The sequence below is a fragment of the Caloenas nicobarica genome, chromosome 2 (assembly GCF_036013445.1).
Source record: "Caloenas nicobarica isolate bCalNic1 chromosome 2, bCalNic1.hap1, whole genome shotgun sequence".
NCBI classification, from domain to species: domain Eukaryota; kingdom Metazoa; phylum Chordata; class Aves; order Columbiformes; family Columbidae; genus Caloenas; species Caloenas nicobarica.
The window spans coordinates 16,719,116-16,746,337 of NC_088246.1; the positions used below are offsets into that span (position 1 = coordinate 16,719,116).

The 27,222-nt window shown below is 38.0% G+C and overlaps 1 protein-coding gene across 14 annotated transcripts in view; it reads right to left on the reverse strand.

Moving 5' to 3' along the window:
* Positions 1 to 27,222, reverse strand: part of SVIL (supervillin) — a 107,812-nt gene that overhangs the window by 15,791 nt on the left and 64,799 nt on the right. For 8 of the 14 annotated variants that reach the window (XM_065629724.1, XM_065629722.1, XM_065629714.1 and 5 more), the window contains 13 exons: positions 26,199 to 26,502; positions 24,167 to 24,380; positions 18,541 to 18,670; positions 14,327 to 14,404; positions 13,647 to 13,715; positions 7,682 to 7,832; positions 4,901 to 4,990; positions 4,730 to 4,816; positions 3,489 to 3,666; positions 3,034 to 3,206; positions 1,633 to 1,788; positions 741 to 877; positions 95 to 242 (listed from right to left, as the gene is read on the reverse strand). In XM_065629724.1, coding sequence (XP_065485796.1) covers positions 95 to 242; positions 741 to 877; positions 1,633 to 1,788; positions 3,034 to 3,206; positions 3,489 to 3,666; positions 4,730 to 4,816; positions 4,901 to 4,990; positions 7,682 to 7,832; positions 13,647 to 13,715; positions 14,327 to 14,404; positions 18,541 to 18,670; positions 24,167 to 24,380; positions 26,199 to 26,502 — 1,915 coding nt within the window. The remainder of the gene's footprint in view (positions 1 to 94; positions 243 to 740; positions 878 to 1,632; positions 1,789 to 3,033; positions 3,207 to 3,488; positions 3,667 to 4,729; positions 4,817 to 4,900; positions 4,991 to 7,681; positions 7,833 to 13,646; positions 13,716 to 14,326; positions 14,405 to 18,540; positions 18,671 to 24,166; positions 24,381 to 26,198; positions 26,503 to 27,222) is intronic. The other 6 variants (XM_065629723.1, XM_065629725.1, XM_065629720.1 and 3 more) reach the window with 4 other exon arrangements.

Below are 27,222 nucleotides of genomic sequence, written 5' to 3' on the forward strand. Positions count from 1 at the left end.
AATTTTTAACATCCACCTATCTTCACTAAAGAGAACTGACTCAACTATTTTAGTGTGATAAAACATCAGATACTGTAACTTTAAGAATGCTTACACTGGTAATTTGTCTGTCCACCAAGGAGTTTCCAGAAGTCTTTGGCTGCATGGGTATGGGTATTTATTCCTTCTTCTATAGTCTGTATATAAGAAGCTCTACAGCCAAGTTCCCTCTTTGTCTGAATTAAAGTTGCAAGTTCTGAAGCCTAAGAGATTAACAGTTAACTGAACAGATTATCTAAGCCTTTGGAATACTTCTGCATATCTTGTTCAGGGAGAAGGCAAAAGTAGATAGGATATAATAAAGAGCAGAAGAAATGGTTATTTGTTAATGCACTAAATAAACAGACACTAGAGAAAATGTTACAGAAATATATTCATTCATTTGCCTTAAGACTTGATCTTAATGAACATGGGAATAAAAAGGACATCCTGCTATTCAGGCTATTTTTTCTTTGAGTGCAAATCTGTTTCCTGAGGATATCCTCTTTTTTCTTGCAGCTTCACAACCTACACATTCTGATGTCAGCTTTCATTCAGTGCACAAGCTAAAACATATTTACAGGAATCCTGCATATCTACCTGTCACTGACTATCAGTTACATGTCACTTTTTGAGACAAGTGATGCTAAGGCTCAATCACAAAGAGATATATACTGCGACAGTTCTAAAAATAAATGGTAGCAGACCCAACTAGTACTAACCTTTGCTTTTTCTATGACATTTGCAAACTCTCCTACCCATAAGAAACAGAAATGTGGAGTTAACAACAGGAAACAGTCTCCGCTGTTCAGTGACGAGGCCCTTGGTTCAACTAATCTTGTTTGAACATGTCTTCTTCCTAAAGAGAAAACAAAGCTAATTATATTCTTCTGACTACTGCTATCAAATGCCAAGATCTAATTTGTTTTGAATGAAATACAAACAATCCCAGCACATGTAGCAAAATATATGGAAATAGACTGTTAAAGAAGAATTAAAAGACCACTACAGTGGAAAAAGGGTTTACTCACGGGAAACAAAAAAAAAGTTGCCTCCTATCAACTAATATTTCTATTATTTCCTGTTCTTGCTTTAACAACTTTATGTCCTTCTGGAAAAAAAATAAATTAAGTAAATGGCAGATAGCAGCCAAATTCCAGAATCCTTTACATTTGCTTAAGTGAAGCTATGGCACAGTTTCTGTTGACAGTAAAAAGTTTAAAGAATTTTACTTTGCCAAAAAAGTAACTATTATTTTGGAGAATCAGAAACCTTACTATGCACTGTAAGGGGAAGTGGAGCAAGAACACTGTTGTGTCACTTCCAAGCAATACTAAGCACTGGAAGAATGGGACAGTTCAAAAATTTCCACAGGAGATGGCCAGAATTCCTGAAAGATTCTGTTTTCTCCTTGGAAAACACAGAAGTGGCCACAATGCAAACCTATTTGTAAGGTTTTGCACTTATCATACAGTTCTCACTTATTCTTTCAGATTTTGGACATAAACCTTGAGCTCAAGATCTAGAACAAGTTAAGCATCCAACTGTGGTGGCAACTCCCATATGTTACAATCAGCCTGTTACATATAGAAAGTAAAAGCAGTTGCAGCATACCTTTAATTTGCAGCAGCATTAGCTTCTTGTATGGCACAGCGCTGTTGTTAGAGTTCTGCTCTGTTAGATTAACACTCCGCAGGCTAACGTTGCTGAAGTTCTCTTTGCTTGCCAAGCCAGCAAGTGCTACTTCTGAGAAATTTGAGTTTGTAGACACTTGTACATAAAAAGAAGTTGGAGAATAAAACACACACAAAAAAGGACAAAATTATTAAAAAGTGGTTGTTGCATTAAAAAAAAATATTTCCTCCCATTATTCTCAATTTTTCTCTTCCTCAAGGGCAATGGCCAAACCAGGCTCGACTCAGATTAACTGCTAGCCCAAAAGCTTTGTGGGTTTAGCAGTACCTAAGTTTCTAGATATCATCCAAGAGTAAACTGTCAGTGTTAGGATTATATTATTTGGCAAATATACGAACTTTGCTAGGAAACATGTCTTATCCATTGTTTTGTGAAGTACTATGTAGATCTTCAATGCCTAATAATTGATTAGAGATAAAATACAGCAGAGTATCCAGGACTAACTAACTGAAATTCCCTTCAAATTTGTCTCAGCCAGTGTGATGCAACAGCCATTTACGTTTTTGAGTCTTAGTCACATTTTACTGTAAACTTAAAGCCTAAATTCTTGACTACATTTGCTTATTTCTCAACCAAAGACAAAGCACTTTATGAATTTATAACTCAGGGAAATGCTTTTCCATCAAACGAGAACAAAGTATTACACATATAATCAGTGTTTCCATCAATACAGGCAATATTTAAAGATGATCTCTCTTTATTTGAATGTAATAAGGAAAACTTGTATCCAAAATGGTAAAAGTGGCTTGACAAACCTTTGAATAAAATTTACAATAATGTCTCTTGCTGTCCATTCGGATGTCAGGAGAAAGCAATGTCATGTCACAAGTAAAACACAAAGCTCTGCCACAGAGCACTGATCCTTTACGGAAATTAGTCTTTCCAAGTCAAGGAGGCTAATTCCAGCTTCTGAGAGAAAACTAGGATTCAAAACTGAGGCCAGTATACCTGAACAAAAGTTTATTTGTTCTTGCCAGCTCTCCCCCCCAGCATCACATAATGCTAGATCTACTTGCCTTGATCTCCTGTCCTCACCCTGCAGGCACAGTGGCACTCTCTCTCTCTGCACAAGATGACCGCTCTAAAAGTAAGTAATGAAACCTTAGGCGGCTGTAGGTAGCTTTCCCTGAGGATGTCATTATGGCCTTACATACAGATCTCCTAGACAGTCTACATTCAACCTTACAACTCAATCAATTTATTGCTTCTCAGAGAGTATGTTCCATTTCTTCAGTTGTGGTTTTTGTGTTGAGATTTTTTGTTTTGTTTTCAATTAAAATAGCAAGACAGTGTCTTGTGCAAGTCATCCTGTTAGCTTACTTTTTTCTACTTTCATTCGCTTCGACTCCATGAAGGCAACATTCAGTCTTTGTTCAGTATATTCATGAAGAATATCTTCTCTTGCTGCCAGCATTTTCAGGGGGTTTCTTGAGGACTGAACTCTGCGTGTAGGCCTAACTGCACGTTTGTGCTCTGCTACAGAAGATATTAGCCTGAAAGACAAGCAGTGTTTACAACCATCAGTTAATTTACTTAGTCAGAATCATCTAATGACAAGAGATTTGCTTTGATTTTGTGTGTGACACTTGTTAGGAAATCAGGATCAGTTCCTTGATTCAGGCAGAAGAGTGATTTCAGAGATGTGTAGAAGAAATGGACATGCCCAGTACTAAGATATCTACAAGATGACTTAAAGATGAACATTTTGACCACCGCCCCTATGTCTGCATTTAAAACAATGTAAAAAAACCCAAACCACAAAAACCAATTCTTACTTCGGTGCATAAGGATCAAAGATGGCATCAAAGTCCTCATCAAGGTCCAAAGGCACTGAGGAGGAAGGGAAATCCACATGGCGATAAAATTTGGAAAATGTTTCATCGTCATCCAGCTTCATCACCTCTTTCACAGATTTTCCTGTAACCGTCAGCACTGTCTCCTGCATCCCAGCAACTGCAGGAAAAAAACACCTCACCCAATAAATAATCATACTAGAGTTTCTAACTCTAGAAAAGGTAATACTGCTTCTTTGGTAGTTGTTGGGGTGTGTTTTTTGTAGAGTGTTTTCTTGTTTGTTTTGGGGTTTTTTTTGTTTGTTTGCTTGGTTTTAATGCATAGAATTTGAAAGAGAGATGGTAGAAAAATCTGTTGAAAAAGAATGATAAAAATGGAGTGTAATTGCTACTCATATGCAATAATCTTTATTACAAAATGGTTGGGAAATATGGCCAAATAAAAAGGCACTATCAAAAATTATTTGTTTTGGTAAGATGATATACGCATTTTATGGTCTTGTACATTCCATCTTTCCTCCAAACACATAATTCCTTCTTTTGAAAAGATCTACTAGAACTACTAGTGGAAGACTCACTATTTTGGACTCATGAGTATGGCACAATCATTATCCTATGCTAGTGTCTCCTCTGTTGAAATGTGAACATGTTTGTTTATGGTATTTGACACCCTATAAATTACAAAAGTATTTTTGTCTTACAAATGGAGGACAGACATACGAGATGGAAAAAACAGAGAACTCTAGACAGCTTCATAGGGAGCCAACATGCTACACGAGTTGCTACAGAGAGTAAGTTCTGAAAAAAGCATGAAGGTGAATGAATTGTGCTTGGAAGCACCTTAGTGTCCCATCTTGATTTTAACAAGATTAAACTAAATTTAAGCTTTTTCACTGTATATGGCAATGTTGTTCAGACTGGATGTGTGCTTTTAAGAAATTTTGCTCTCAAGAAGAATGTGTACATAGTGCTTAGAGAAGGAAGAAAGTTATTTTAGTGTTTGTGATTTATTTTATTGTGCATTAGTAATACAATAGCATAAGGCTTTTTTGTTGAAATTTAGCAAAGATTGAATCACAAAAATAAACTGTGTGTTCAGTAAGTGCAGTTTGAACACAGAAATATTCAGTTTCTGTTACCGGATATTGTAACTAAGAGGTACTTCAAGCGATTTACACAAGTTGGAGGGCAGATTCATTGGCACCTTTGGTCAATCTACCAACCTTTGTTATTCAGCCTTCCCAAGAACGACTCCAACTTGTCAAGCTTCATATCTGATTCCAATTGCATATCAGGCCTGGCTTCAATTTCTAAGAAAACCAGGAAGTAAAACTTGTTAATTGAAAGGAAGTGAAAAAAAGCCTGAACATGTTTCAGCCATTTTTATTCCTTACCTTCCAAGGGCTTTGTCACTGGAGTGGTAGACTTCTGCCGGTTACTGAACGGGGATGCTACTGGCGTTAGTGCACTTGGAGAAGCCAGGCCTGTGTCAGAACAGAGAACAAAGGAAATGCAGTCCTGTGTCAGCCCGTATTTCCAACAATGATGACGGGGAAGCCATTCAGGGAAAGCAGATGAGCCTGGCCACTTCCTAAAGTCCCTCGTACTTCCCCAACCGCCACAATCGCTGTATTAGGGATGGCAGAGTGTACTGCCCTGCCTGCTCCTTATATCAACAGCAGCCTCAGAAACTGTCCCATTCACAAGAACAAAGTATTGTTTCCGAGTGTCTGTAAGCAAGCTGACACAAGATACATACTTTCTCTTGAATACAGCCATTTTGCTTGTTTTCAAGTTAGCAGCTGTTCACTTGGTCTCAATTTTGGATTCCAGTTCTACCACAAGCCACATTTTAAAAACATGCAACTTTTCTGAAGGGACACTACCAAGATCTTGCTTGGCACCTTCACCATCACCACCACTCCCTCATCCCCCTTTTTAAATTTAAACCCCTCTCTATTAATATACATAGCAGGAGGCATCTGACCTGAGAATGCTGTCCCTGGATTAAGCTGTAATTCTTGGGTCATGTTGCATTTTTAAGAACAAGTGGAAATGGAAGTAGAAATGGAAGTCAGAGTCCCTGCCATATCAAGCACTACTCCCTCCTTTTGTTGTAGCCTCCTCCCTCGTTTTTAGTAACTATCGTAAATCAATTAATTCTGGACTCAGCAGATAAAATAAGGTGATTTTTGTTTAGTTCCTTTCATGTGAATCTAGGTTGCTCCAGTAAGAGAAATGGCACTCTATGGGTTTCGTGTGGTTTATTAGGTAGAAAAGCATTCTGAAACAACGATTTGCATCTATTACCTCTTGTTGCCTAGACTTTTAGTAAATAGGGAAACTGACATTTAAACTTTCCTCCAATATCTATTTTCCATTTAGCCATAGCTTAACTGGAAAGCCACATAAGTTTAAGCCTTTAGTTGTTTTGATGAGATTAAGCCGATACTGTGCTAGGAGAATTTATACTAACCACATTTCCACTACCTTTACTGCAAGTCTGAGCAAGTCATAATTGTCAAACACCAAGATAGATTTAGAATACAATTGAGTAGCTTTTCCACTAACTATTTTTTTCACTGTTGCCGAACAGACTCAAAATTACAGCAGGTTTTAAGTCAACCAGTAAAGCCTTCATCAAGACGTATCTGAGAGGACACAGCTATTAAGCAGCTCTCCCAGGACTTAATCCACAAGACCACATTGAGAACTGCTTCAGAAGTTAAAGAATCACCTTCCAATTAGGACTGAAAAATTTGCAGCCACAAGAAGCAATTAAGATACAGCATCTGTGCACGTGTATATAACAAAGATTTAATTCTGCATTGCTTTCTCATCATCTCTTAAATTAAAAACCTGATCTCTTAAATTAAGAACTCATCACGGTAATTTATTCTTTTAGGCAACAAAAATAGCACACATCCTAATAAAATCCCACTTGGGCTACTTTTATTGATGCCACTGTCACTGAATTACCTTGCTTCTCCAAAGGAATGATCACAGCACCTAAAGAGATCCTTTCAAGGTATTTTTCTTTTCCCATGAAGAAGAGCAAATGCTATCACCTTCTATTCCTTTTCAAAGACCAATCTATTCAGCAAAAAAAAAAAAAAAATCCCAAAAAGCAGTGTGGACAACTAGACACTTTTTCTTGGTGACCCTCCAAAATATGTTAGTCTTTAAACACTGACCACTAATGTTTCTAGCAGAAAAACAATGTAAGCAGCAGCTAAAATATGTTACTAACAGATGTAATTCCTAATACCATGCCTCTGTTTATCTGCCAACAGAATGTGGCTTGAATTGCAAGTAGATTTACTCCCTGTTGCAATACTGCCCTCACCCCACAGTGTTGGGGTTTTTTTGGTGTTGTAATTTAACTCAAGCTTCATTATTGTCATGTTTCATAACCAAGTCCTGGTAACAAAACAAAATTTAGTATTCATTAACCACAAGAGATCAGTTTAGGTGCCTTCTTCCCAAAGCTATCATCTTCCTGGGCGCACAGCATAAACAGCTATATTTCTACCATTCTACAGGTATTAATATTTCTACAGGCTTCTGAGAGTCCTGTCCAAGTCAGAAGAATGATTGCATCTGGAAACAGTGACTCAGTTTGAGAGATCTCAAAAAATGTGAAGATTGCTCCCTTGTCATTTCTACTCCTTGGTTCTAGGCAGAAGTCTGTTCAGTGATTTCTTCAGCCAAACACAACACTTCAAGTTGTTGTCCCAAACAGCATCCGTGAAAATAACATGTGTTTGCTAAATAATCCCAGTGATCTAGGAGTGGGGGAAGTGCCACCAATAGTAACAACTAAATTTCACAACTTTTCTCTGGACAGTGCTCTGCGTTTTCAAAGGAGGAATAAATAAGAAAGAATAATCCAACTGTGTCCTCTGGGTCATATAAAATGTAAAAATGAAATGACTGTTCAAGCAATTGACTACCACCAGTCAGACTGAATCCAGTAATAACTGGATGGCAGTGCAACTGTGCAGAACAAAATGGACCAATACCAATGGCCACAAAGAGCTAGATACTCAGTTGAAGATAAACAGTCCTCCTCTTGCTAAACATGGATACTGTTTCTGCATAGCTTTAGCTTGACTTTATTTTGACTAGACAGATAAGCGGTGGCTTATTTTTATTAGGATCATTTAATCACTGACCTTTTTTTACCATTCGGCCAGCTACGGTGAACTGCGTGGAGTCATTGGCTGCTCCTTTACCCTTGGACTTCCAGGCTTCTTCTCGAGCTGTAATTAGGTGTTTCCTTTCTTCAATGGTCATCTGACTCTCTTGGTTATCTACCATTCTCTGCTTTTTTGGGGAAAAAGAGAAAGAGATTTTTTAAAAAACGGGTAAACTGACCAGGATATAGCAAAGGACTAGCTGAACATTTCAACTGCTAGCTCGAAAGGGAAGAGAACAGGAGAACAAAAGGAAAGTCACAGAAAAAGCTTAGTGACCCTGACAAGCTTCATTGTCTTGCTGACCCATTATACTGTGAAGATAAGGTTTTGGTCTATGCTCTTTGCTCTTTTACTCAAACTACCAGCCCAGGCAAATGTCATCCCTCTGAGCAAAGCAAACAATTTACTCCGCAAATGATATAATTTTCCAGATCTCGTTCTTTTGAAGCATGACTTGCTACACTAGTGAGATTACTAAACTGACTTTCAGCAGATGTTTTCAAGGGTGCAAATCTGCAGGTGGCACAGGGAATAACAGCGAAGAAATGTAACTTCAGCTTGTGACTTCTGAATCACTCTCTTACAGTAACTCAATTCTACAAGCAGAGTTAGCAGCCTTATCTCTCCAGAGCCTGCTCATTTTAGTTCCTATGTCAGCTTGCTCTACTGAGTATTTTTCCAATGACTGTGACCAAACCCCTTTTTTATTTTTTTTTTTTTTTTTAAGGTCACTCTCAGCTTTCCTTGGTTGCTTTAGAGGGTAGCAGCCAACAGCTTGAGTGATTAGAAGCAGGTAGAAGCACTAAGTATCTTAGTGCCCTCCTAACACAAAGGATTGATGATGGTACATTAAATAGGAAAGAAACTGAATTTACGTGCTCCGCTGTAGCTAAGCCAGGCCAAAAAATACGGCTTCAATGCACTTATTTTAAAAAGTAGCAACATTTCAGGGATTATACTGCATAGAAATCAAGTATAAAAGTATTTTTAGTGCATGGGACTGTAAACTCTAAAATTACTTCCAAGTTGTGTGCCCTTTGGCATTTTTCTTCACAACCTAGCTGCTAGAACTGAAAAAAACGCATGAAAATCTAAAGCTTTATCACAGCCCTAGCTCATACAACCACAGAGGGGAAATAAAAAAGGACCCAAAAGCTTGCTAACATAAACACTATGCTCCATTTTAAAATAGAAGGAAGAGATATAAAGCCAGATATTCTTGTTTATTTATTTTCTTAAAATGCAACAGACTAAATAAATCAGTTACTTTATATAAAAACTCTTGTGACTGCAGAGGACACACCAAAATAGAGGTTCTGTAGCTTTCCGCATTTACCAGGAACAGTATCCATCAGTCAGAAGAGCAAAGCCAAGCCAAGAAGCGGCTTGAACAAGGACTAGGACACAAGAGCCCTTCACTGCTTCCTCTGGTTCTGGAAACCTTCCGCAGTAATGCTTGCTCCCAGTTTATTAGGAAAGATAGCTGGGCAGCTGGACACTATGAGTGCAAGTCATGATAATTGAGATAAAAACCTCAGATTTTTCCCTGGAACTCTGAAATGTTCAGTAGAAATAACAAGATGCAAGTCTATTTGATATTGCTTCCTCTTTTGCAAACGTCTGAATGCTTTAAATAAAAACACTGGAAGAAATTTCTGTTCGCCTCCCCCAGTCTCCACCCATTCCAACATCCGAAGCACAGGCACCTCTGGGATGAAGAACTGGTAGGAAAACAACAACAAAACATAACCAAACAAAACCCCAACCAACCAACAACCAAAAAACCACAAACCAAAACCAAACCAAAACAACAACAAAACCCCACACACCACAAACACACACACACACACACACACACACACAAAACCCCCACAAACAAAAACCACAGCAACATACTAAAGGAGTTCTTGATAGGAAATTAATATATACCTAATGAAACCACAAGTGAAATTTCATACACAAACTAAATACTTTTAACTGAGTGAGGATGCTGACTTTGATTACAATATGAGGGGAAGTGAGGGAGAGGCAGGATGAAGTAGAGTCATATGGATTATTTCATGTGTGTTATTTATAATTTTTTTAAGTAACAGGGGGCTTAACTTTGAATTTAGTCTCCAACAAATACTCAGAAGACCCAGAGTCTGCAGACCTACTGGAAATTCTGAAGACACAGACCTTGAATGCATTTGTTTTAATCACTGCACATGTAAATGGTAAGAAAAATCATGAGTAATTCTCGAGCCTCGTCAAAGGACAAAAGAGAGTAAGTAGTCGTCTAACGGTAGAAACAAACTTCCTTTTTTTTTTTTTTAATGGAAGATTTCAAGCTGCTCCATTGGGTAAATAATCCATGGAGTTCCTAAAAAAAATAAATCAGACTGGAGCAATTCCATATTAGATCGCTTCCTAATGCATGAAGATTTCCAAATGCATGAAGACTCCTACCTTCCTCTATTAATAAACAAATCAACTAAAAAAAAAAGATAAGTTGAATAGACACCAAACAACCCCTAACCCATTTAATTTGCTGTAATAGTCCTGGTGAAAACCAAAAGTATATGTGACGCTTAAAAGAAATAATAATTCGCTAAAGCTGGAAAACTAACACATGCCAATGCAATTGTCAAAAGAAATTTCAGAACGAATTCACTTGGCAATTGAGAGTTGCTTAGAAAGCCTTCACAATTGCCAATTAACAGCATTTATGGAGGAATGAGTTGGTCAAAGCACATTCTGGTTGGGAGAAAATATGGCAAGAAAGGTAAAATTTGACAAGCTTTTAAGTGCAAATTTTGTTTCCAACTAAAAAAAATATTAAGGTATGAAAGAAGAATAAATCTCAAATTTGTAACGATGATATTTTGATAAGGAGAGCTAAAAACCTCAATAAAAAGACAAAACAAGAATTATCGTAGTGTATCGGGAATAAATAAAAGCTTAAGAAGACAACAGCTCCAAGGCTATTTTTCCATTAAACAAAAAAGGCTGTTACATTCAATGAAATATCCTAAATTTTCCATGAAAAATACATCCATGTGTTCACCTCAGACAAAGGATAAATTCCTAAAAGGAAATTAAACAGAAAGAGGATCAGACTAATTGGCATCCAACAACATGAAATATCTGAAAAAGGAAATGCCCCAAACACAAGCAGTGATTTTTAAAAAAAGCCTTTGAAAATGGGAAAATGTGTAGGACTGATAAAAGCTCAGATGGGGACAATATTTAGAACAAGTAGAACTAAGGCATACAGGCACAGGTCATACAAGCTGTGTGTTGTTCCAGTCACTCATGGCAAGACAGCCGTAAGACAATCAATAAAAAAATCAAAGCAGAAGCGCATAATTAATGCCATTCCACATGGCATTATGGAAAACAGGTTTAATCAAAATGGCAAGTTTGATGAGATCAAGGATGATTAAATATGTTAACAGTTACCTGATTTCTTTCTTAATCACAGATGACATTGAGGTTTTTTTGAGCAGTATAAAAATATCTGTGCAGCTTACAGGCTGCAAACTAGTTAACTGACCAAAAAAATATTTCAAGAGAGAAAAGAACCATGCCGTGATCTGATTCATCCCAACTTTGAGCAAAATATTTTCATGCATGTGGAAAAAAAAGACACAGTTCAGCTGAGAAGATCCTCAGGATGACAACAACATACAGAAGAATGTTGAAGATAAGGAAGAAATAATCACATAGATGAGTAAGAAAAAATGTTATCAGAAAAATCTGGTAAACAAGGCTTCTAAGAAAAATGTTACTTGAAAAGGGAAAAAAGTGAAAACCAGCCAATTAGGAAGACAGAAAAAGAGGAGAAGAACATGGAACATAGGACATGTTCCCATGTCATGGAACAGTTGTTCTGAACGGATTACCTGTACTGCAATAACTTATCTGTTTCTAGCTTCTACACTTCTAATGCAGGATGCTGAAAATTTTGACAGGTTTCAGGAAAGGGATAAAATATTTTTTCAAGATTTGAAAAAAATCTACCTCATATTAAATGAGTACTTATTTTTACCAAAGAGAGGGTTAAGAGTTAAGTTTTACCCAGCAACAGTCATTACACATGAAAAATTACTTAATATTGCAGTGAATTTTCTGTATTTGACAGTTTAGAATAAAGACTATATTTTTCTAAAAGATGTGTTTTAAGTCTGAGAAGCAGTTACAGACTCAACGCAAGAAAAGTCAGAAACAGGGATTACTTTACTCCCAGTGCTTGGCTAGGTTGGATGATGATATTGGTCTTTTCTAGCACTGGAACATGTTTCTGAAGGGTATGCACAGCCACTCCATCGCTCCCGCAGCACCAGTTCATGCTACGGAAGGGCCCACATCGAGGCAATGCTCCATTTCATACCCCACAGTTTTCCAGTCCAAGCTCTGTCCCCATTTAGCTCACAAGAACGCAACTGAGAGTGGTCTGTTAGCATGATGGTTTGGTTTTTTTGGGTTTCATTTTTTAATGCAAGGAATAAGAGAATTCATGGCTTTCAACATTGAAGATCAAGACTGCCCCTACCTGGGGGAGTCCAAACCAAGAAACAACATAAAAAATGTATTTTTCAAAAGACGGATCTCTTTAAAACCAATGATATAAATTAAATAAAAGAAGAATCCATAACGTATCTATTTGCTTTTTAATACAAGTAACTTCTCTAGTTTGGGCTCCTAAGACAAAAAAACCACAAGAATCATCCAAAGTTGTACAAGTATGGAAAAGCTCATGCAATTGTTTTCGTCTGCAACTTTATATGGGTCTTGTTATAAGGAGAAAACTCAAATGCAAATACATGATTTTCTGTTCAAAAGTGGTTTGAGCAAAATAGAACATACTCAACTCCTGTTTGGTGCAAACAACAAAAGAATCGTTCCAGAAAAACAAACAAACAAATCTGTATGCACCCTGCCACTATGCTAGAAGGGAGCACCTTTCTAAGAGGGCAGGATGTAGCTCACCATGGTCAATAGAAAGACAAACACATTTTGGGTGTTCCCCTTTTACAACAGATGGGATGAACACCCCATTGAAGGACGTCCTCTCGCTACTGGAGGGATACTACATTATTAAGTTAGATTATATATTTACCTTCTAGATTATGGAGTTGTGAACTATGTCACAACAAAATGAATAGGTTTTCTGAAGTAAATAGTAATAAAGCTATATTAAATCCACAGCTTGCAGAAAAGAGGTAACACCAAAACATTTCAATTACTAGCCCCCAAGGAGTAAAAAATTTTTAATATCGATCCAGTAGCCTCTGCCATAACCATCATGCTTGTTCTAGCAGTGAGTATCTGCCCCTTGGATTCACTGCCATTACGCACGCTGGTGAGAATGCTTGCTCCCCACATGCGACATACACTGTATTTTATGTGGGAATGAAGAACCCAGTGGAGTCCTTGTAGTACTAGAAACAGATCTGAGACGGGAGGCAAGGGACAAGGAGGTGTAATAAAGCAGAATTAATTTGCATAGATCTATAGGGACTTTCCAGTGAACTCTCCTTGTTTTCTTCTGTTTTAATTCAGCTTGTTTCTTTGCCCGCTCCTGCCTTTGCTTTTTTTACCTCTGATCATGTGAAACAGGGACTGTTTGCTCAGATCCAGTATTCTACTTCTGCTTGAAGACAACTTTGTTATGTAGCTCTAGCTGAAGGAAGTTTATATTTCTAATTATCAAAGAATTCTTCATAAGTAAGCTTTACAAAGAGTTTATGATGGAGTTGCAGAGGTATGGACATGATTTAAGTACTTCACATGAAGCTTCTTCAACATTTACTGAAACCACAGAACTCTATTACAAGGAAACACAAAGTTAACTCTGTTGCCACAAGGTGCTTTGGGAATGTGCATCTTAGATGTGAATGTAATTTTCTGTCTTACTCCTCCCTCCAATAATGAAATAGAAAGTTATACAGCATTTCACCTTCCATCTCCAAGGATGACGTTCATCAGAAATCAGAGAGCTCGATTCTTTCAAACTAGTACTACAGACCTTAAAGGAAGAGAGAGAGAAGCAGGAAGATGGGACAGTCAGAGAATAGAAGCAGGATGTGCCAAGGCAAAAATCCTTTAGACGGGGACTAGGGAAAAGGACTACAGGAAAGTCACCTCTGAACAAAAGCAGCTTGTATTTTTACAGTCAATAAACTAGATGATTTTATGTCTTATACTGTATATGTGCATTACTTACAGAGAAGTCAGGGTTCACAGCATTTTATTCTAAAATAAATGCTATGCAGTTACATATTGCTCCTTTTATACACCCTTTTTAAGAACTTGAAAGTTTTCAGTGTTATAACAAATGCAATAATGCCTCCTTCATTCACTTTCTCATCTATATAGTCTAACAGAGAATGTTCAGAAAAGCAACCATAAGAGAAACACTAGCAAAATGTATATTGAAGAAGAATACACAGCATAGTAGCATAATACTGTGTTTCTTTAAAGCAGCATTTACTAAGCTGGTTAATCAGTTAAGAGGATTATTAATTTCCTATGTAAAAACAAACAAACAAAACCAAACCACAATAAAAACCAAAACCACCTGTCAAAATGTGCTTACTTGAAATTGTTGAGCATTTAAATTGTGCAGAATTTGCTCACCTGATTTATAGGTAGAAAAGGATGAAATTTATGGAGAGCGGGTGTAACGGGAGAGTAAGTAGAAGCATATACAGGTTCCTATGACAAGGACAGAAGCAAAGCAAAGGAATTAGAAAAGAACTGGACTATCAGAAATTGAGATGGGAGAAATAACTCATCTTCTCCTAACTTCTTAAAATGAAGTAAATCTGAATCTTTTAGTCTTCTAGAAATATTTTCCTTATTGGAAAGCCAGAGATCAAAAATGTTGTCATAATACAACAGCATGTTTACCAAAGCCATTCCATGCAGGAATTAAACAAGTTAGTAACAGCATCACTACAACTCAACACAGAACAAAACAGCACAGCCAGAAGATACACTTTTCACATCAAGCACCATTAAATTGATGAACCATGCCAACCACAATATGAATAATTCTGCTGCAAGTTTAATCAGACCCTACTAAACAAGCAGCCATCAATTTTCTGGATGAAGGGAAAGAACGCTTACTAAAGCTGGGATACTCAAAAGCCATCTGGAGGGAATTGCTAAGCCCTCAGCACTCTGCAAAGGTGAGCTCACCATTCTAAACAAAGCCTACAAATAAACCCTGCCTCAGAGCTGGGCTTACCCAAAGCTGATTAGACATGGCTTTATCATCTATAATTCTTCTTCCTTTCTATAGGTTAAAGCAAATGTGGAACATTGCACAGAATATGGGTAAACGCGGCTTGTTGGAATGGCTTGAAATGAAGCCTACTCATTAGTTTCGGCTTTGATTAGAACTGGATATGAGCACTTGGTGGATGCCGTGTTTGAAATGGATAAGACTATAACCACAGCAAGAGAGTAACATTTTGCCTAAAGGTCCCTTTTAAAGGGCTTACCCACTTCGAGATTTTTACACACTTCATCTCTGAGTAATTCTGAATTGACTGCTCAGCCCTAGCCCTTAACACCAGTGCTGAGCTGCAATTTGAACTTGCTATAAGAATTAAGGGCATTTCAAATGTAATTCACTGCTTCAATATGACTACAATGCAGCTGGTAATCACATTAATCAGGGACTCTGTTAAAAATGGCTGACCATAAAATAGGAACTTCCATTCCAGCAAATCTTGCTATTTTAATATTAAGGAAAGACTGTTAAATTAATGAATTTTTCTACCCATGAAAAAATCCAAACTGGAAGTCTTCCATCCAATCTAAGATGATGAATACAAATATACTAAATCCAAAATATTTTTCCCAAATAAAAGGTTTTTTTTTTTTTAAGTTAGACATTCCTCAGTGTACAGTTGTTCCCCTGACATTAGAGCTATTCTTTGAATTGTCCGAGTATGTTTTACCGTACACATAAAAAATTTAGGAAGTCTCACAGCTTCCAACAAATTTTCCCCCCATGTGCTGCAATCATCAAATCAGAGGCTGGATCTCCAAGTAAATCTCATCTTCCCTCCTCATCTGTATCTCTGAGCTAATTTCTTCTTCCCTTTTTTCCCCATTTGAGGTTGCTGTGTTAGCTTTTCCATTAATTTTATGGGGGTTTTTCGGTTTAGGTGTGTTTTTTGTGTTGGTTTGGTGTTTTGTTGGTGTGGGGTGGTTTTTTTTTTTCCCCTACAGTTTAGCCTACATATAAATGACAATAACACATTTGGAGAAATATCTCACCATGCAGAAGCATGTGAGAAATATCTCACTGTGCAGAAGCATTTTGACTAGAAGTGATCAAACAGCACTATTTAATGTAGCTATTTTATTAAAAGTATGAATCTTTCTTCTTTTGTTATTAGAAATCTAAATGTACTCTAATAGCTTCTATTTTATACAGCTATGCTTCAATAATCAAATCTCCAGAACAAGTTAGATAACCTTTTAAAAGAGACATACGCACAAAAGAAAACCTAAAAAGATGCCTGACTACATTAACAGGAGAGATGTACTGTAATGAAAAGCTTCAGGCATTATTTTGAACCAGCAGGCCATGACAGAAATTTACACACCCTTGCTGTCAATGCATGACTGCCATGTGTGCAAACTGTATTTTAACTAGCTCAAAACACAGGAATCAATACAATTCCTGCACTTTTACTGCAATCCAGCAAAAGAAAGCACTAAGATTCTTAAGTACATCATAATCTCAAAGCTTTTCTACAAACAGAGACTTCAGTGGCACACTGCTTCATGGTCCTTAAAGGATAATAGCCATAACGTTGATTAATTATCAGTAATAGTATTCCAGATCTAAGGGCAGCTAACATGGTGTGTTGGAAGCAGTGTGGTCAACTTAGTGAACCGTTACATTATTTATCTTGTATCACATAATGAACCAGCATCACAAATATCAATACAGTCCATGGAATTGTGTATCTAATAAGACTAACATTTTTTCTTATACATCCAAGATTTCACCCATTGACAGACATGCAAATCCTTTAATTTAGGCTTTAAATAGCCAAGAGCTAACATGAACCAACAGAGTGGGTGACCCAGTGTCACAGAAACCCCCACTGCTAGCATTGCCACTTCAAAGCTTGTACCTTTTAAGCACTTCATGCTCTCTTGCTTGCTTTAAAAGCCTAACTTGTGCTGTGCTGAGTGAAGTTGCTGCATATGGTAACACAGCAGGGAGGATACGGGTGCTGGGGAGCGAGAAGAGAGAACAAAGGTTTTGTCTCTGCCTAAATCTTGGCAACTGCTTTAAGCTTTTTCTCAACCCCATTGTCTTTAGCTAGAGCACATTTGTTATCTGACCTCAACAGCTGTCGTTTGGGAGACTAGTCTGTTAAAAACGTGACCACAATTTTGCTTTCTTCACTGAAACTACTTTTGCTTTAGGCCATCTTTCAAACTAGCAACTGGATTTTAGAGCAAGTCCACAGGGCAAAACCGAAACAAAACCCATAAACCAAACTGCTTCTTTCTCTGTCCACTTAACACACAACCATTGATGAGTCACATGTTCAGGCATGGATTTTTCCTCAATGATAAGAGATTGTGTAAGAACTCTTTACTTATAATATACTGATGGAACAGAAGACTTTGTTATTGTTTGCCTATACAGAAGACTTTGTTATTGTTTGCCTATACTAATTGATAGAATCAGCATCTTCACAACTAAATAATTGGATCCCAAAATTACTGTCCCCACTAGTAAAATTTATAACACAAATTTTATCTTCACTTGTCCTCTGTGAAAATAACTCCTTCAAAAATGAAAGACTTTTGAAATAGTCTATTTTACCTGACACTGTCATTTTCAAAATACTAGACTCAGAAGGGAAGCAAGTCTACTTTAATCCTGCAGTTTGAACCAGCAAATCTCCCAGTCATCCTCACTTTCTGTGCTTTGGTTCACATTGCAGAACGCACAGTCTTTCGGATGAAACTAAGCCCTGAAGCACGCTCCTGGATTCCCATGTACCGCCACGGTGGATAACGGCAGTCAGGCCACAGGAGCAGGCTAAATTTAGCCTGATGGAAAGCTTCACTGAAGCAAAACAAGTGAGTATGACATGGATAACAGGTCCTCATCAGTAATCATTCTGCTTTACAGACCCACCCCTGCTGGGCAACGTCATTTACTCATTTATAGACATAGCCAGAGTGTGCTAACAATGCAGACTTCCCTTTCCGCTACATCTTTCTACCGTTTACCACTCTATTCACTAACACTGACAAGACAGATAAAATCTTTGTCCAAATGGTTTTGGCTGTTTACAAACACCAAAGATCATGCAAGATGACTAAAAGCCAAATGGCTCATGAACGCTCTGGTACCTGCATTTCCTCAGTGTTTCTAGGATCCAAAATTACTGCTCAAAAAAAAGTATATGCACAGAGAAAACACAGCTTCAGGAACCTGAAATTTGTACGAGCTCACCCATACTAAAGAAAACACCTTAACAAAGTTTTAAGCCAATTTCACTGGGGGGAAAAAGGCTCAAATAATTATACCTGTAAATGTTCCAGAAGCCTAACAGGTCCACTTACTGGTTCATAATCTGCTGATGAAAAGACACTGTAATCAATATTATATGTCCCAAGACAGTGAGGACATTCTCATTTAAAGAGCTCTTATTTTGGGAGAATTGTTTGTTAAACAAACTTGACAACAAGAGGAATAGCAGGAGCTAGTAGCTAACATTAGGCATGCCTGTCTAGTTGGATGCATCTTCAAAAAGCTGAAGCATTTCAAGCAAGATTTTTTTTCCAAACAAGGATAGAGTTACCTTCTTCAACAGCTGCTCAACTTCTTGTATCTGTGCGCTACGGTCAGTAACAGACACTTTTGCATACTCCTGCTTTTTGCTGAGCCTGCTCTTCCAATCTTCTTCACCACTCTTCTTCAGCAATGCCAACCTAGAAGAAAAACCGTGCCAAGAGATAGCTTTAAACACTGTATTTCCCATTATCCTCAAAAGCTACCCTTACTGTATCACTAATGCTGCATTCAAGAGAATTTGAAATTAAGTTTTCTACCATTAACTATAGTTATTTACGTTCCATACACTTATACAAAGCTCACAAATGCCAAGCCTTTACTGAACATGTTGAATGGGAATCATCTGTCAAAACACAGACATCTAGATCTCAGACAGGCACTCCAGTTAATTTGTATAGTTGGTGGAAACTGCCAACATGGTCAAGGGTGACCAAGGTACAATGCAGATCAGATCATCCTAGAGTAGACATATAAATAGATTAATCACTATTTTTTTTCCTGCCTGTCTCTCAGTAAGGCACAGAGAGTGACTAGCTCAGCTATGGATGCTTATGCTCTAGATGTCCAAAGTTAATAAGACATATCCTACCTTTGGTCTTTATTGTACTCATAACAAAAAAAAAAAAATTCTTTAAAACTCAAGAAGAGGTCTGTTCAGTAGGCACCCACCAATTAGGTCGCATCAGGCACATCGAATGACAGCTCTGCACTTACTGCTTTCACTACAACTCCAGTGACTGAGTTTACTATCAGACTCCCAGCGATCACTTAGTATCTCCTTGCAGAGCTCAGGCATTGCTGTGACACAAATCGGTAGTACAAATGCACTAGTAACTTGGTGCTAACTATACTACAGTTGTGAAATCTATCTGCAAGATTCAACTTGTTTAAAGGATGACTTACATTTAAAATGTGGATTGCCATTAATCTCAGGTAAGTAGGATCTTTTAAAAGTGCTATTTCCTAATCCTGAGCAAAACTCTGAATATTGCACAAAGAGACTCTACATGGGTCTGGTGGGGACAGCATATAGATTTATTCTCCTAGAATTAGAACCTGTTTGTCCGCACAAACCCTGAGGTGATTAGTTTTGGGAGCAGGGGAGGTCAGTTAGGAATACGAGGGCTACACTGGCAAGATCTTCAACTTATCTTCCTCAGAAATTAGTATTTGTATGAATTTTCTAGCTTTCAGAAATCACTCTTAGTAATCCATAAAATGTATACCTGCTTGTGCAACTGTTTGCACTAAGTAATTTTTATTTTAGTTGAATTAAGTTTTACTACATAACTTTCTTTAATCCAGGTCATTTCAGTAAGGATTATACAAAACCCTTAACCCTGTTAATATTTGAACAGGTTCAGTCATTAAACTATTTTGACCACAGGATACAGAGATTCCTTCTTAGAGATATGATTACTGATACCCTCACAGCAAGTCTTGTCTTGAAACGCTGAGGAGAAGGAACAGGTAGGACTGAATAGATCTAGCCAGAAGCCAAGTATTAGGCAGCTGCTTCCTGCAAAAATCTGGGGGGTGCAACTATGCTGCTGACCTATTCAAGGATGACCAATTGGTCCTAAGGCAGTCATTTGAGAAAAACCGAGAATGCAGAAAACAGCAAATCCACAGAATACAATGGCAGTAAGAATATTAGTATTCAAGAAAGCAGTTATTTCCTCTCCTCCTGCCCAGGCAGGCAGCGCTGGCAGGCTTCACATTGCCTAGTTGCTTCATACCTCACAGCACGGGATGAGTAAGGGTGAGAAGGACTCACAATAAGGAGTTGAGGCCATGGTCATTGTTTCCAGAAAGTATACAAGATTTCACGGCCCAGAACTAATCCTCTGGAGTGCATCCATGCATGTGTGAAACTGTGGAGGAGACCAAGACGGGACTGAATTGCCACCACGCAGTTGAATAATCTTCAGTAGTTATGTTCTCTCAGGTCAGCTTTGCTTAGAAATGATCTGCGATAACTGAAGCTGCAAGGCACTTTGGTCAGCTTTGGCCTAAGATGGGTTTGTTTTTAAAAATGTCTATGGCTGCTCAGCATAGCAGGCAGAAAACCCTTTTTTTTTTCTTTTTCTTTTTTAACCTGACATTCCTGCAGGGTATTTGTGCTAGACCTTTGCCCCAAACAGCTTTGTTGATCAGGAAGAGAAAATCTATAATTCTGAGAATGCTTCTGTGCCTCTGGAGACTCTGTTTTCTCCTCTGTCGTAACAATGGATTCTAGCCCTCCACTCTTCACTTGTGTAAGTAACAAGACAACTCATTCCTACTGGGAACACACATTTGTCTGTTTTGAGCAACGAAATCACCACTTAAAGAGACCTGTATACCCTGTATGCCATTGAAAACTTCACTGCTGTGTACGACCTAAAGCCACGCATTTGCTTCGCATGATGGAAATGGCAACAAACTTGGACTGTCCTGACTCCGAACCTTTTTGTTCGAACGAAGATGTAAGCACTACTGAATTGGTTCACACAAGCAAGCCCACTAGCTCAGTAGCTTAACTCAAAGGAGACAGCAGTGGATTCTTTGAAAAGTCTGCAAAAATAAGGCAATTATTTGGTATAATCCTTGGATTTGTTTAAGGCTTGCTGCCTAGTAGTTTCATTGCATACCTCTAATTCTCCATTTTTGATAAATAATGAATAATCATTCATTATTCACTTTCACATACTGCTTCTGCCTCCATAAGTTCATTTTCCAACCTGAAAAAAATCTGTGTTACTCTTCTTGAAAGAAAAAAGCTTTTTATGTATCTGCCCATCTTTGACAGCTTGCTCCACGTCCTTCATTCACCTGCTACTGAGATAGAATATCTGCCATCAAGATACACAATGATCACCATCCCAGAGGTTTCAGGATGGGTTCAAAGCAAAATATTTCACAGCTGAAGGCAAAATGTTGGATTAATAATGAAGAGAAATTTAAAAAATAAATTTCAACAACGGCTTTGCCTAAACAACGAGCATTTTATGAAAGGTCTTGGAAAAAGTCCTGGCAAAAAATGTCAAAAATGACACATCTTTCTTCTGCAGCAATATTTCAGTATCTTAGCTGCTAGTGTTATCCTTGAGACAGATTAAACTGGACACAGGCTTGGCTTTCACAAGTACTCCACTGGCTGGCTACACTTGACCAGTTCATTTCAGCTAAATCATAAATCCTGGAGGTATATATGAAATAAGTAATAACAGAAAGGAAACCAACTGTTAAAGAGTGCATAAATTCACTATAGTGGGGACTAGTCTGCATAAGTCTTGCTCTGGTGTCCATACATAAAAAAAGGTTGAACATCAAGTTTAGGCTGGGCTCTTTCTGAGAAGGAAGGAATGATGGTAAGACCTCCACCAGAAATTAGTTATTGGTAGTTTTTTTAAATGGTAATCGTGGCATGCAGCTGACTTCTAACGTGGAGCTGATAGGGTGGCCTTCTAGCAACTTTGGTCTCCATAAATGCAAAAGGTAGGTACACGCAATTGATGCTCTATGTGAAGTCCTCCAAGACATTCCTCTTCCTGAAGGCAAGACAATTAAAAAAGGTTTCCACCACTTATATACAACACATCAGTGGATTGGCCCTGGCTGCCTGAAACAATGCACAGCCAAAACTACTCACAGATATGAGCCTCTGCTCCCTCTCACCTCCCAGCTGCGTGTTTGCAGAAGAAGAGAGGATACCCGTCTTTTCTTGCTTCAAAAATAATTATTTTCATTCTTCTGTATAATACAGGTAATTCTGAAAATGCCAGGTATGCACTCGCAAGGACAGTACTAGTTCAGTGAATTAAGTGTTTGTGGAAAATCACTTTCATCCTGACCAGCATGCATGCATCCTGCCCAAATATTATCACATCTGTGGAAAAGCTGTTCTTCCATAAGGTGAAAGAATGTCTGACACAGCCAGAAAAATGCACTGGGTGGAAGATGAAGTTAATGAATGAAAAAGGAAAGAAAAAAAATCCAAAGTGTAGTTGTTAATCTTCAGCAGAAACGTTCTTTGAGGTTTATGAATATTTGGCATCAGCTATAGCCAAGTAAAAGAAAATGACTGGTTGTAATTTTTTAATTCTGGGCCAAGAAGTAGACTATTGTATTTTGGAAAGCTAAAACAGTTTGGTACCAGCTCTGCCATTTACAGATGTTTGCAGAATCAGAATGTACAAATTCCTGACAAGACAGCAGGTATTTTCCTTTGTCAGTTTTGGGACTGACTGGACAGTCTTGGAGGCCTAACGAAAGCTGTTCCAGATTTTGAGTGCGACCGACAGTCATTAAAACCAGTTCCTCAAGAGATCAACTCAACTGAAACATTAAATTTAGGACCGAAACAGCTGCTAATACTTGGATCTTCCTTCCAACCTCTTTTTCCTCACCAGGATCATTTACCACCTATAAACCAGAAGTTACTTGTCTTAAACCTTATTTAACCAGACAGCTGACATATTTACAGAAGCGGGACGGGGGGCGATGAAGGTTGCTTTAAGGAAAACAACAACAATAAACTGAACAAGTAAATACATCCTTCAGAAGGGGGACTAAGACTGCACAGCTGTTGTAGCTGCCCCTGCACCCCATCTTTATGTTCAGGGAATAACAGGGAGTGGGGATGCTCTACAAATGAGGATGACTTACATATGTCTTAGAAATACATGAATTTAATAAGTACGCTTTGGAACCATGTTTAAAAAAAAAAAAAAAAGGTTTGGAGTTCCTAATATCACACCCATTTCACGAATTGTGGGAACACTTTACACAGTGGAAGTTTAATTGAGCAGCTATTTTATATATTGGTTCTGCTTTCACTGTAGAGAACTGAAGTAAAAATAGGCCCATTTGTCAACCCAGAGCAAATAATCGCAATTTTACTCACTGGACTGCTACCAGATCCTTTTACAGTTTGCATCTGAGTTCATACTCTTAAAGTTATAACTAAATTACAATGACTTTTACAAGTACTACAGCAGCTATTGCAGCTCTAGCTGTGAACTCCTGCTATCTGCACAAGTGCAGAACACTTAACATTTTGGTTCAGATCAGAATGATCTTGGGTTGGAAAAAATATTTCTAATACTGCCACAAACCTGTCCAACCCTTTTAAAATCCCTCCAGTAAGTTCTCAGAAGTCAAAATGGCAACCACGTATTTCTGAAGTAAAGAGGGAAAGAACACAGTCTATCCCTGACTCCCTGTAGTCGGTTCATTTGAAAGAGACTACTCCCATAGACCAACTAAAAACTAGCTATCAAAAAAAATATTCCCATTATGCCTGTTGTAATTGAAAGCAGAACCGGGGAATTGTATTGAGTATATCAGTATAAACGTAACTAGAAAAACTATTTTTACAACTTTTGTTTTCTGATCTACTTATTGGTTTTTCAGGTGGCTCTTTCAAAATCAGATTATCACGTTCACTTGAACAGTAATTCTCATTCACCACCATTTGCTTTAAAAGCATGTCAGGCAGATTAGCTGCATGTTTCTGCTGTTAGTTTTCAACATCTAATAAAGCCTAATAATCACTGCTTAGCTTTTTCAGAAACAGGTTTAAAACTTTTTACACCATCAGTCTAACAACTGTATTTATAGAGGTTTTTTTAAAAGTGAAATTAAAGTACCTTTCCTTAATTGACATTGTTTTGCTTGAATTATCATCCTCAGTTGTTTGTGCTTTGTTGTCTCCAATGGAAAACATCTCACAGGAATTCTTATAAAATTTGCCTTCCAATTGTTCGGAGAGGTCCTGCAGTCTACAGGATGCCACAGCTGCAGTTTGTGAAACTGTCCTCATTGCTGACGTGCTGATGAGTTCAGAAGTAGGTTCAGTGTGATCTGCCCATTGAAAAGAGAAGTGCTGAATTAGAGTTAACACTATTCTCAGACATATTTTACATTACTAATACTGAAGGAGCAAATTTTTTAACATTCAAATCACATGCCATCCCAACAGAGGAAAAAACTTCTGGCTGAGTTAGAGTACAAAGATTAATCAAGCAATATTATCTGCTGCTTAGACTGGCCATTTTTTACTGAAGTTCACATGTTCAATACCCAATTTTGAACTTGAGGCACAAACTGCTGCTCCTGTCATCACACACCAACAGGAAAACAAATGGACAGATGAAAGTGAGAAGGGAATAAACAGTAGGGGAAGAGAAACAGACAAAATTTAAATAAGAAATTAACTTATTTGTAAAGCAGTTTAATGCATAAGTAGCATACTAGGAGGACATTTAACAGCTTAATAAAGGTATTATTTTCTAGAAGGGTGTTGGGGAGGGGTTTTTGATTTTTTGTTTTGTGGGGTTTTTTGTTGGTGGGTTTTTTTGTTTTGTTTTGGTTTGGGTTTTTTTGGGGGGGGAGTGTTTTTTGGTTTTTGGGGTTTTTTTTCAAGCAGCAATTACACCACAGGAAAAACTGCCTTGATGAAAGATAAATGCACCATTACAGTTGTCTTTAAAAAAATATAAGCCATCTTCATTTTTCATTTTGAAATTTTACAATCACAACACTCTTCCGATACACAACTGCTTCTGTTTTATCCCACTCTATCTCCCCTGCAGTCACTGAGAGTTAATTGGATAGAATGGACACTGCTTTTGAGGAATACAGGCAGAACTATACCTTCCTCCCTACATCTGTTCAAAGACCATCAGATTCAAAATAAGTTAACTTCACAGGATGAAGACAAAAGTGCTTCTGCCATTACAGGGTAATGTGGTCCTGTACCCCATCACAGTAAACCAGAAAACTAATATATCATCCTTCTAAATTCAACAGAGTAGAAGGCTTTATGCAATGATCAAATTGACTGATTATTTCCAAAGCACTTCATTTAAAGATGGGTGAGTTCATCTATTAAGTTTGAATTATGCTGTGCATATACAAATCTAATTGCTCTGGGAATTACCTGACCACATTCAAGAGAAAATAAGAGCGGTTTTGCAAAATTAGTTATCTCAAAATTATCCACTACTAGCTGTATATGTACGTCTGTAGTTAATACATAACTCTATATGCACAAGAAGGCAACAATTAAGAGCAGACACTTGACCCAGAGAAGGAAGTTCAGCATTTTAGAGGCAGGGGCGAAAGAGGAAAGGATGAATCTTAGCTTCAACATATAATACCACTTCTTTGAGAGTTAAAAAAAATCTGAAAAAAATTGAGCCAATTTTAAAGGCTGAAAAAATGAACGAATAACAAAGAGAAAACTATGGTTGTAAAACTTAAGATTTCACAGCTATTTCTCTATCTTTAAGCTGTGTTAAAAAAAAGGAAAAATAACCAGCCTTGATAATGCTTGAAATGAATATTTTTAAAACTAGAGAAACACCTTTGTTTGCTGAACAAGACTACACCAAAAGCAAGTATACGCTGCACCTCTTTGCAAAATCTTGCTTTTCATAACACTTTCAAAATCCATCTTTTCTTCAAAGGACTGTGCTCCTTTGACTTCCCATTTCCCTTGCATGTGAGTATTGATTTCCTTCTGTTCAAGACGCTGAAAAAGCGCTTGTGAACTAAACAGGTCCACGCTGCCCTTCCTCCGGAAGCTGCACGTTGCCTCTTTATGGTAGTCTCCTGTTTTTTCAGGAACAGGATGTGCGGTTTCTTCCTCAAAGGAGCTGTACTTTGTAATTTCATTACCTTCATGTGCTAGAAACCTCTTTCTCTCTTCTTCATGCCTCTTTGATGTTCTGTTGCTTTCTAGTGCTTCCATTGAAGGCTGCCACTGTTCTGACTTCTGTGTGCGTTTTCCTGAAGAGTCTGACTTTTCAGCTGAAGAGTGGAATCTCAAATCGGCTCTAGCGACAGCATTCACGCTTCCATCACCAGCTGGCTTCATATGCAGGTCTCCAGCACGCAGCGGAGAAAGGGCAGATGCCATCGTTGAAACTGACGTTGCAACTGCAGCTGGCAGGGGAGTAATTTTTTCACTTTCACTTTGTACCTATGAACAAAAAAAAGAAGACTTAAAAGCTCTGAAATCATCAATTCCTGAAAAGTCTAGTCACATCAGTTCTTCGGAGGTGTGCTTCCATACGAATATAGTGCTCTGTAAGCGTAGATTAGAAACAGATGAGGGGAGCAACAACGCTCCCATAATTTGTCTGCAGATGGATTATTCCACCCAGGGAAGAAACAACTGCATGTGAACAGCAGCATCTTTAGTAAGAAAAGGTGTACGTGTAGCATGCAACATGACGTTGTGTCAGAGCTCCATGAAAAGTTCCATACTGATGTGGTACTGTGCAGCACTGGGGAAAGAAATCCGTTCAGGTTCCAGATGCTGGATGACATGCCATGTGCCCAGGCTAATCAACTCTGCATCTCAGCAGGGCTAATTAGCTTTGGCACAGCTCTGCCCTGATACGGTTTATGCAGCTGCCAGCTCTGGAGGTAGCTCAGCACCAGAAACTCTGCTCTGTGCTGTCCTGCACAGCGCGGACATTCCTGGTGCTTCTGCCACATAAATCACCTTCACACGAGACTGTCAGTCTCTGACTTTTTCAAATACTAACATTGGCTCTCATGTACATCTCTGAGCAAAGTATTTGAATCTAAGAGGCATATTAAAAACACACTCCAAGTTTGCTTTGCCTGCCTCTACAGTGGAAGAGTTATCTTTTCTATTCTTCTAACATAACAATTCTATGAAGTTTTCCTAGAG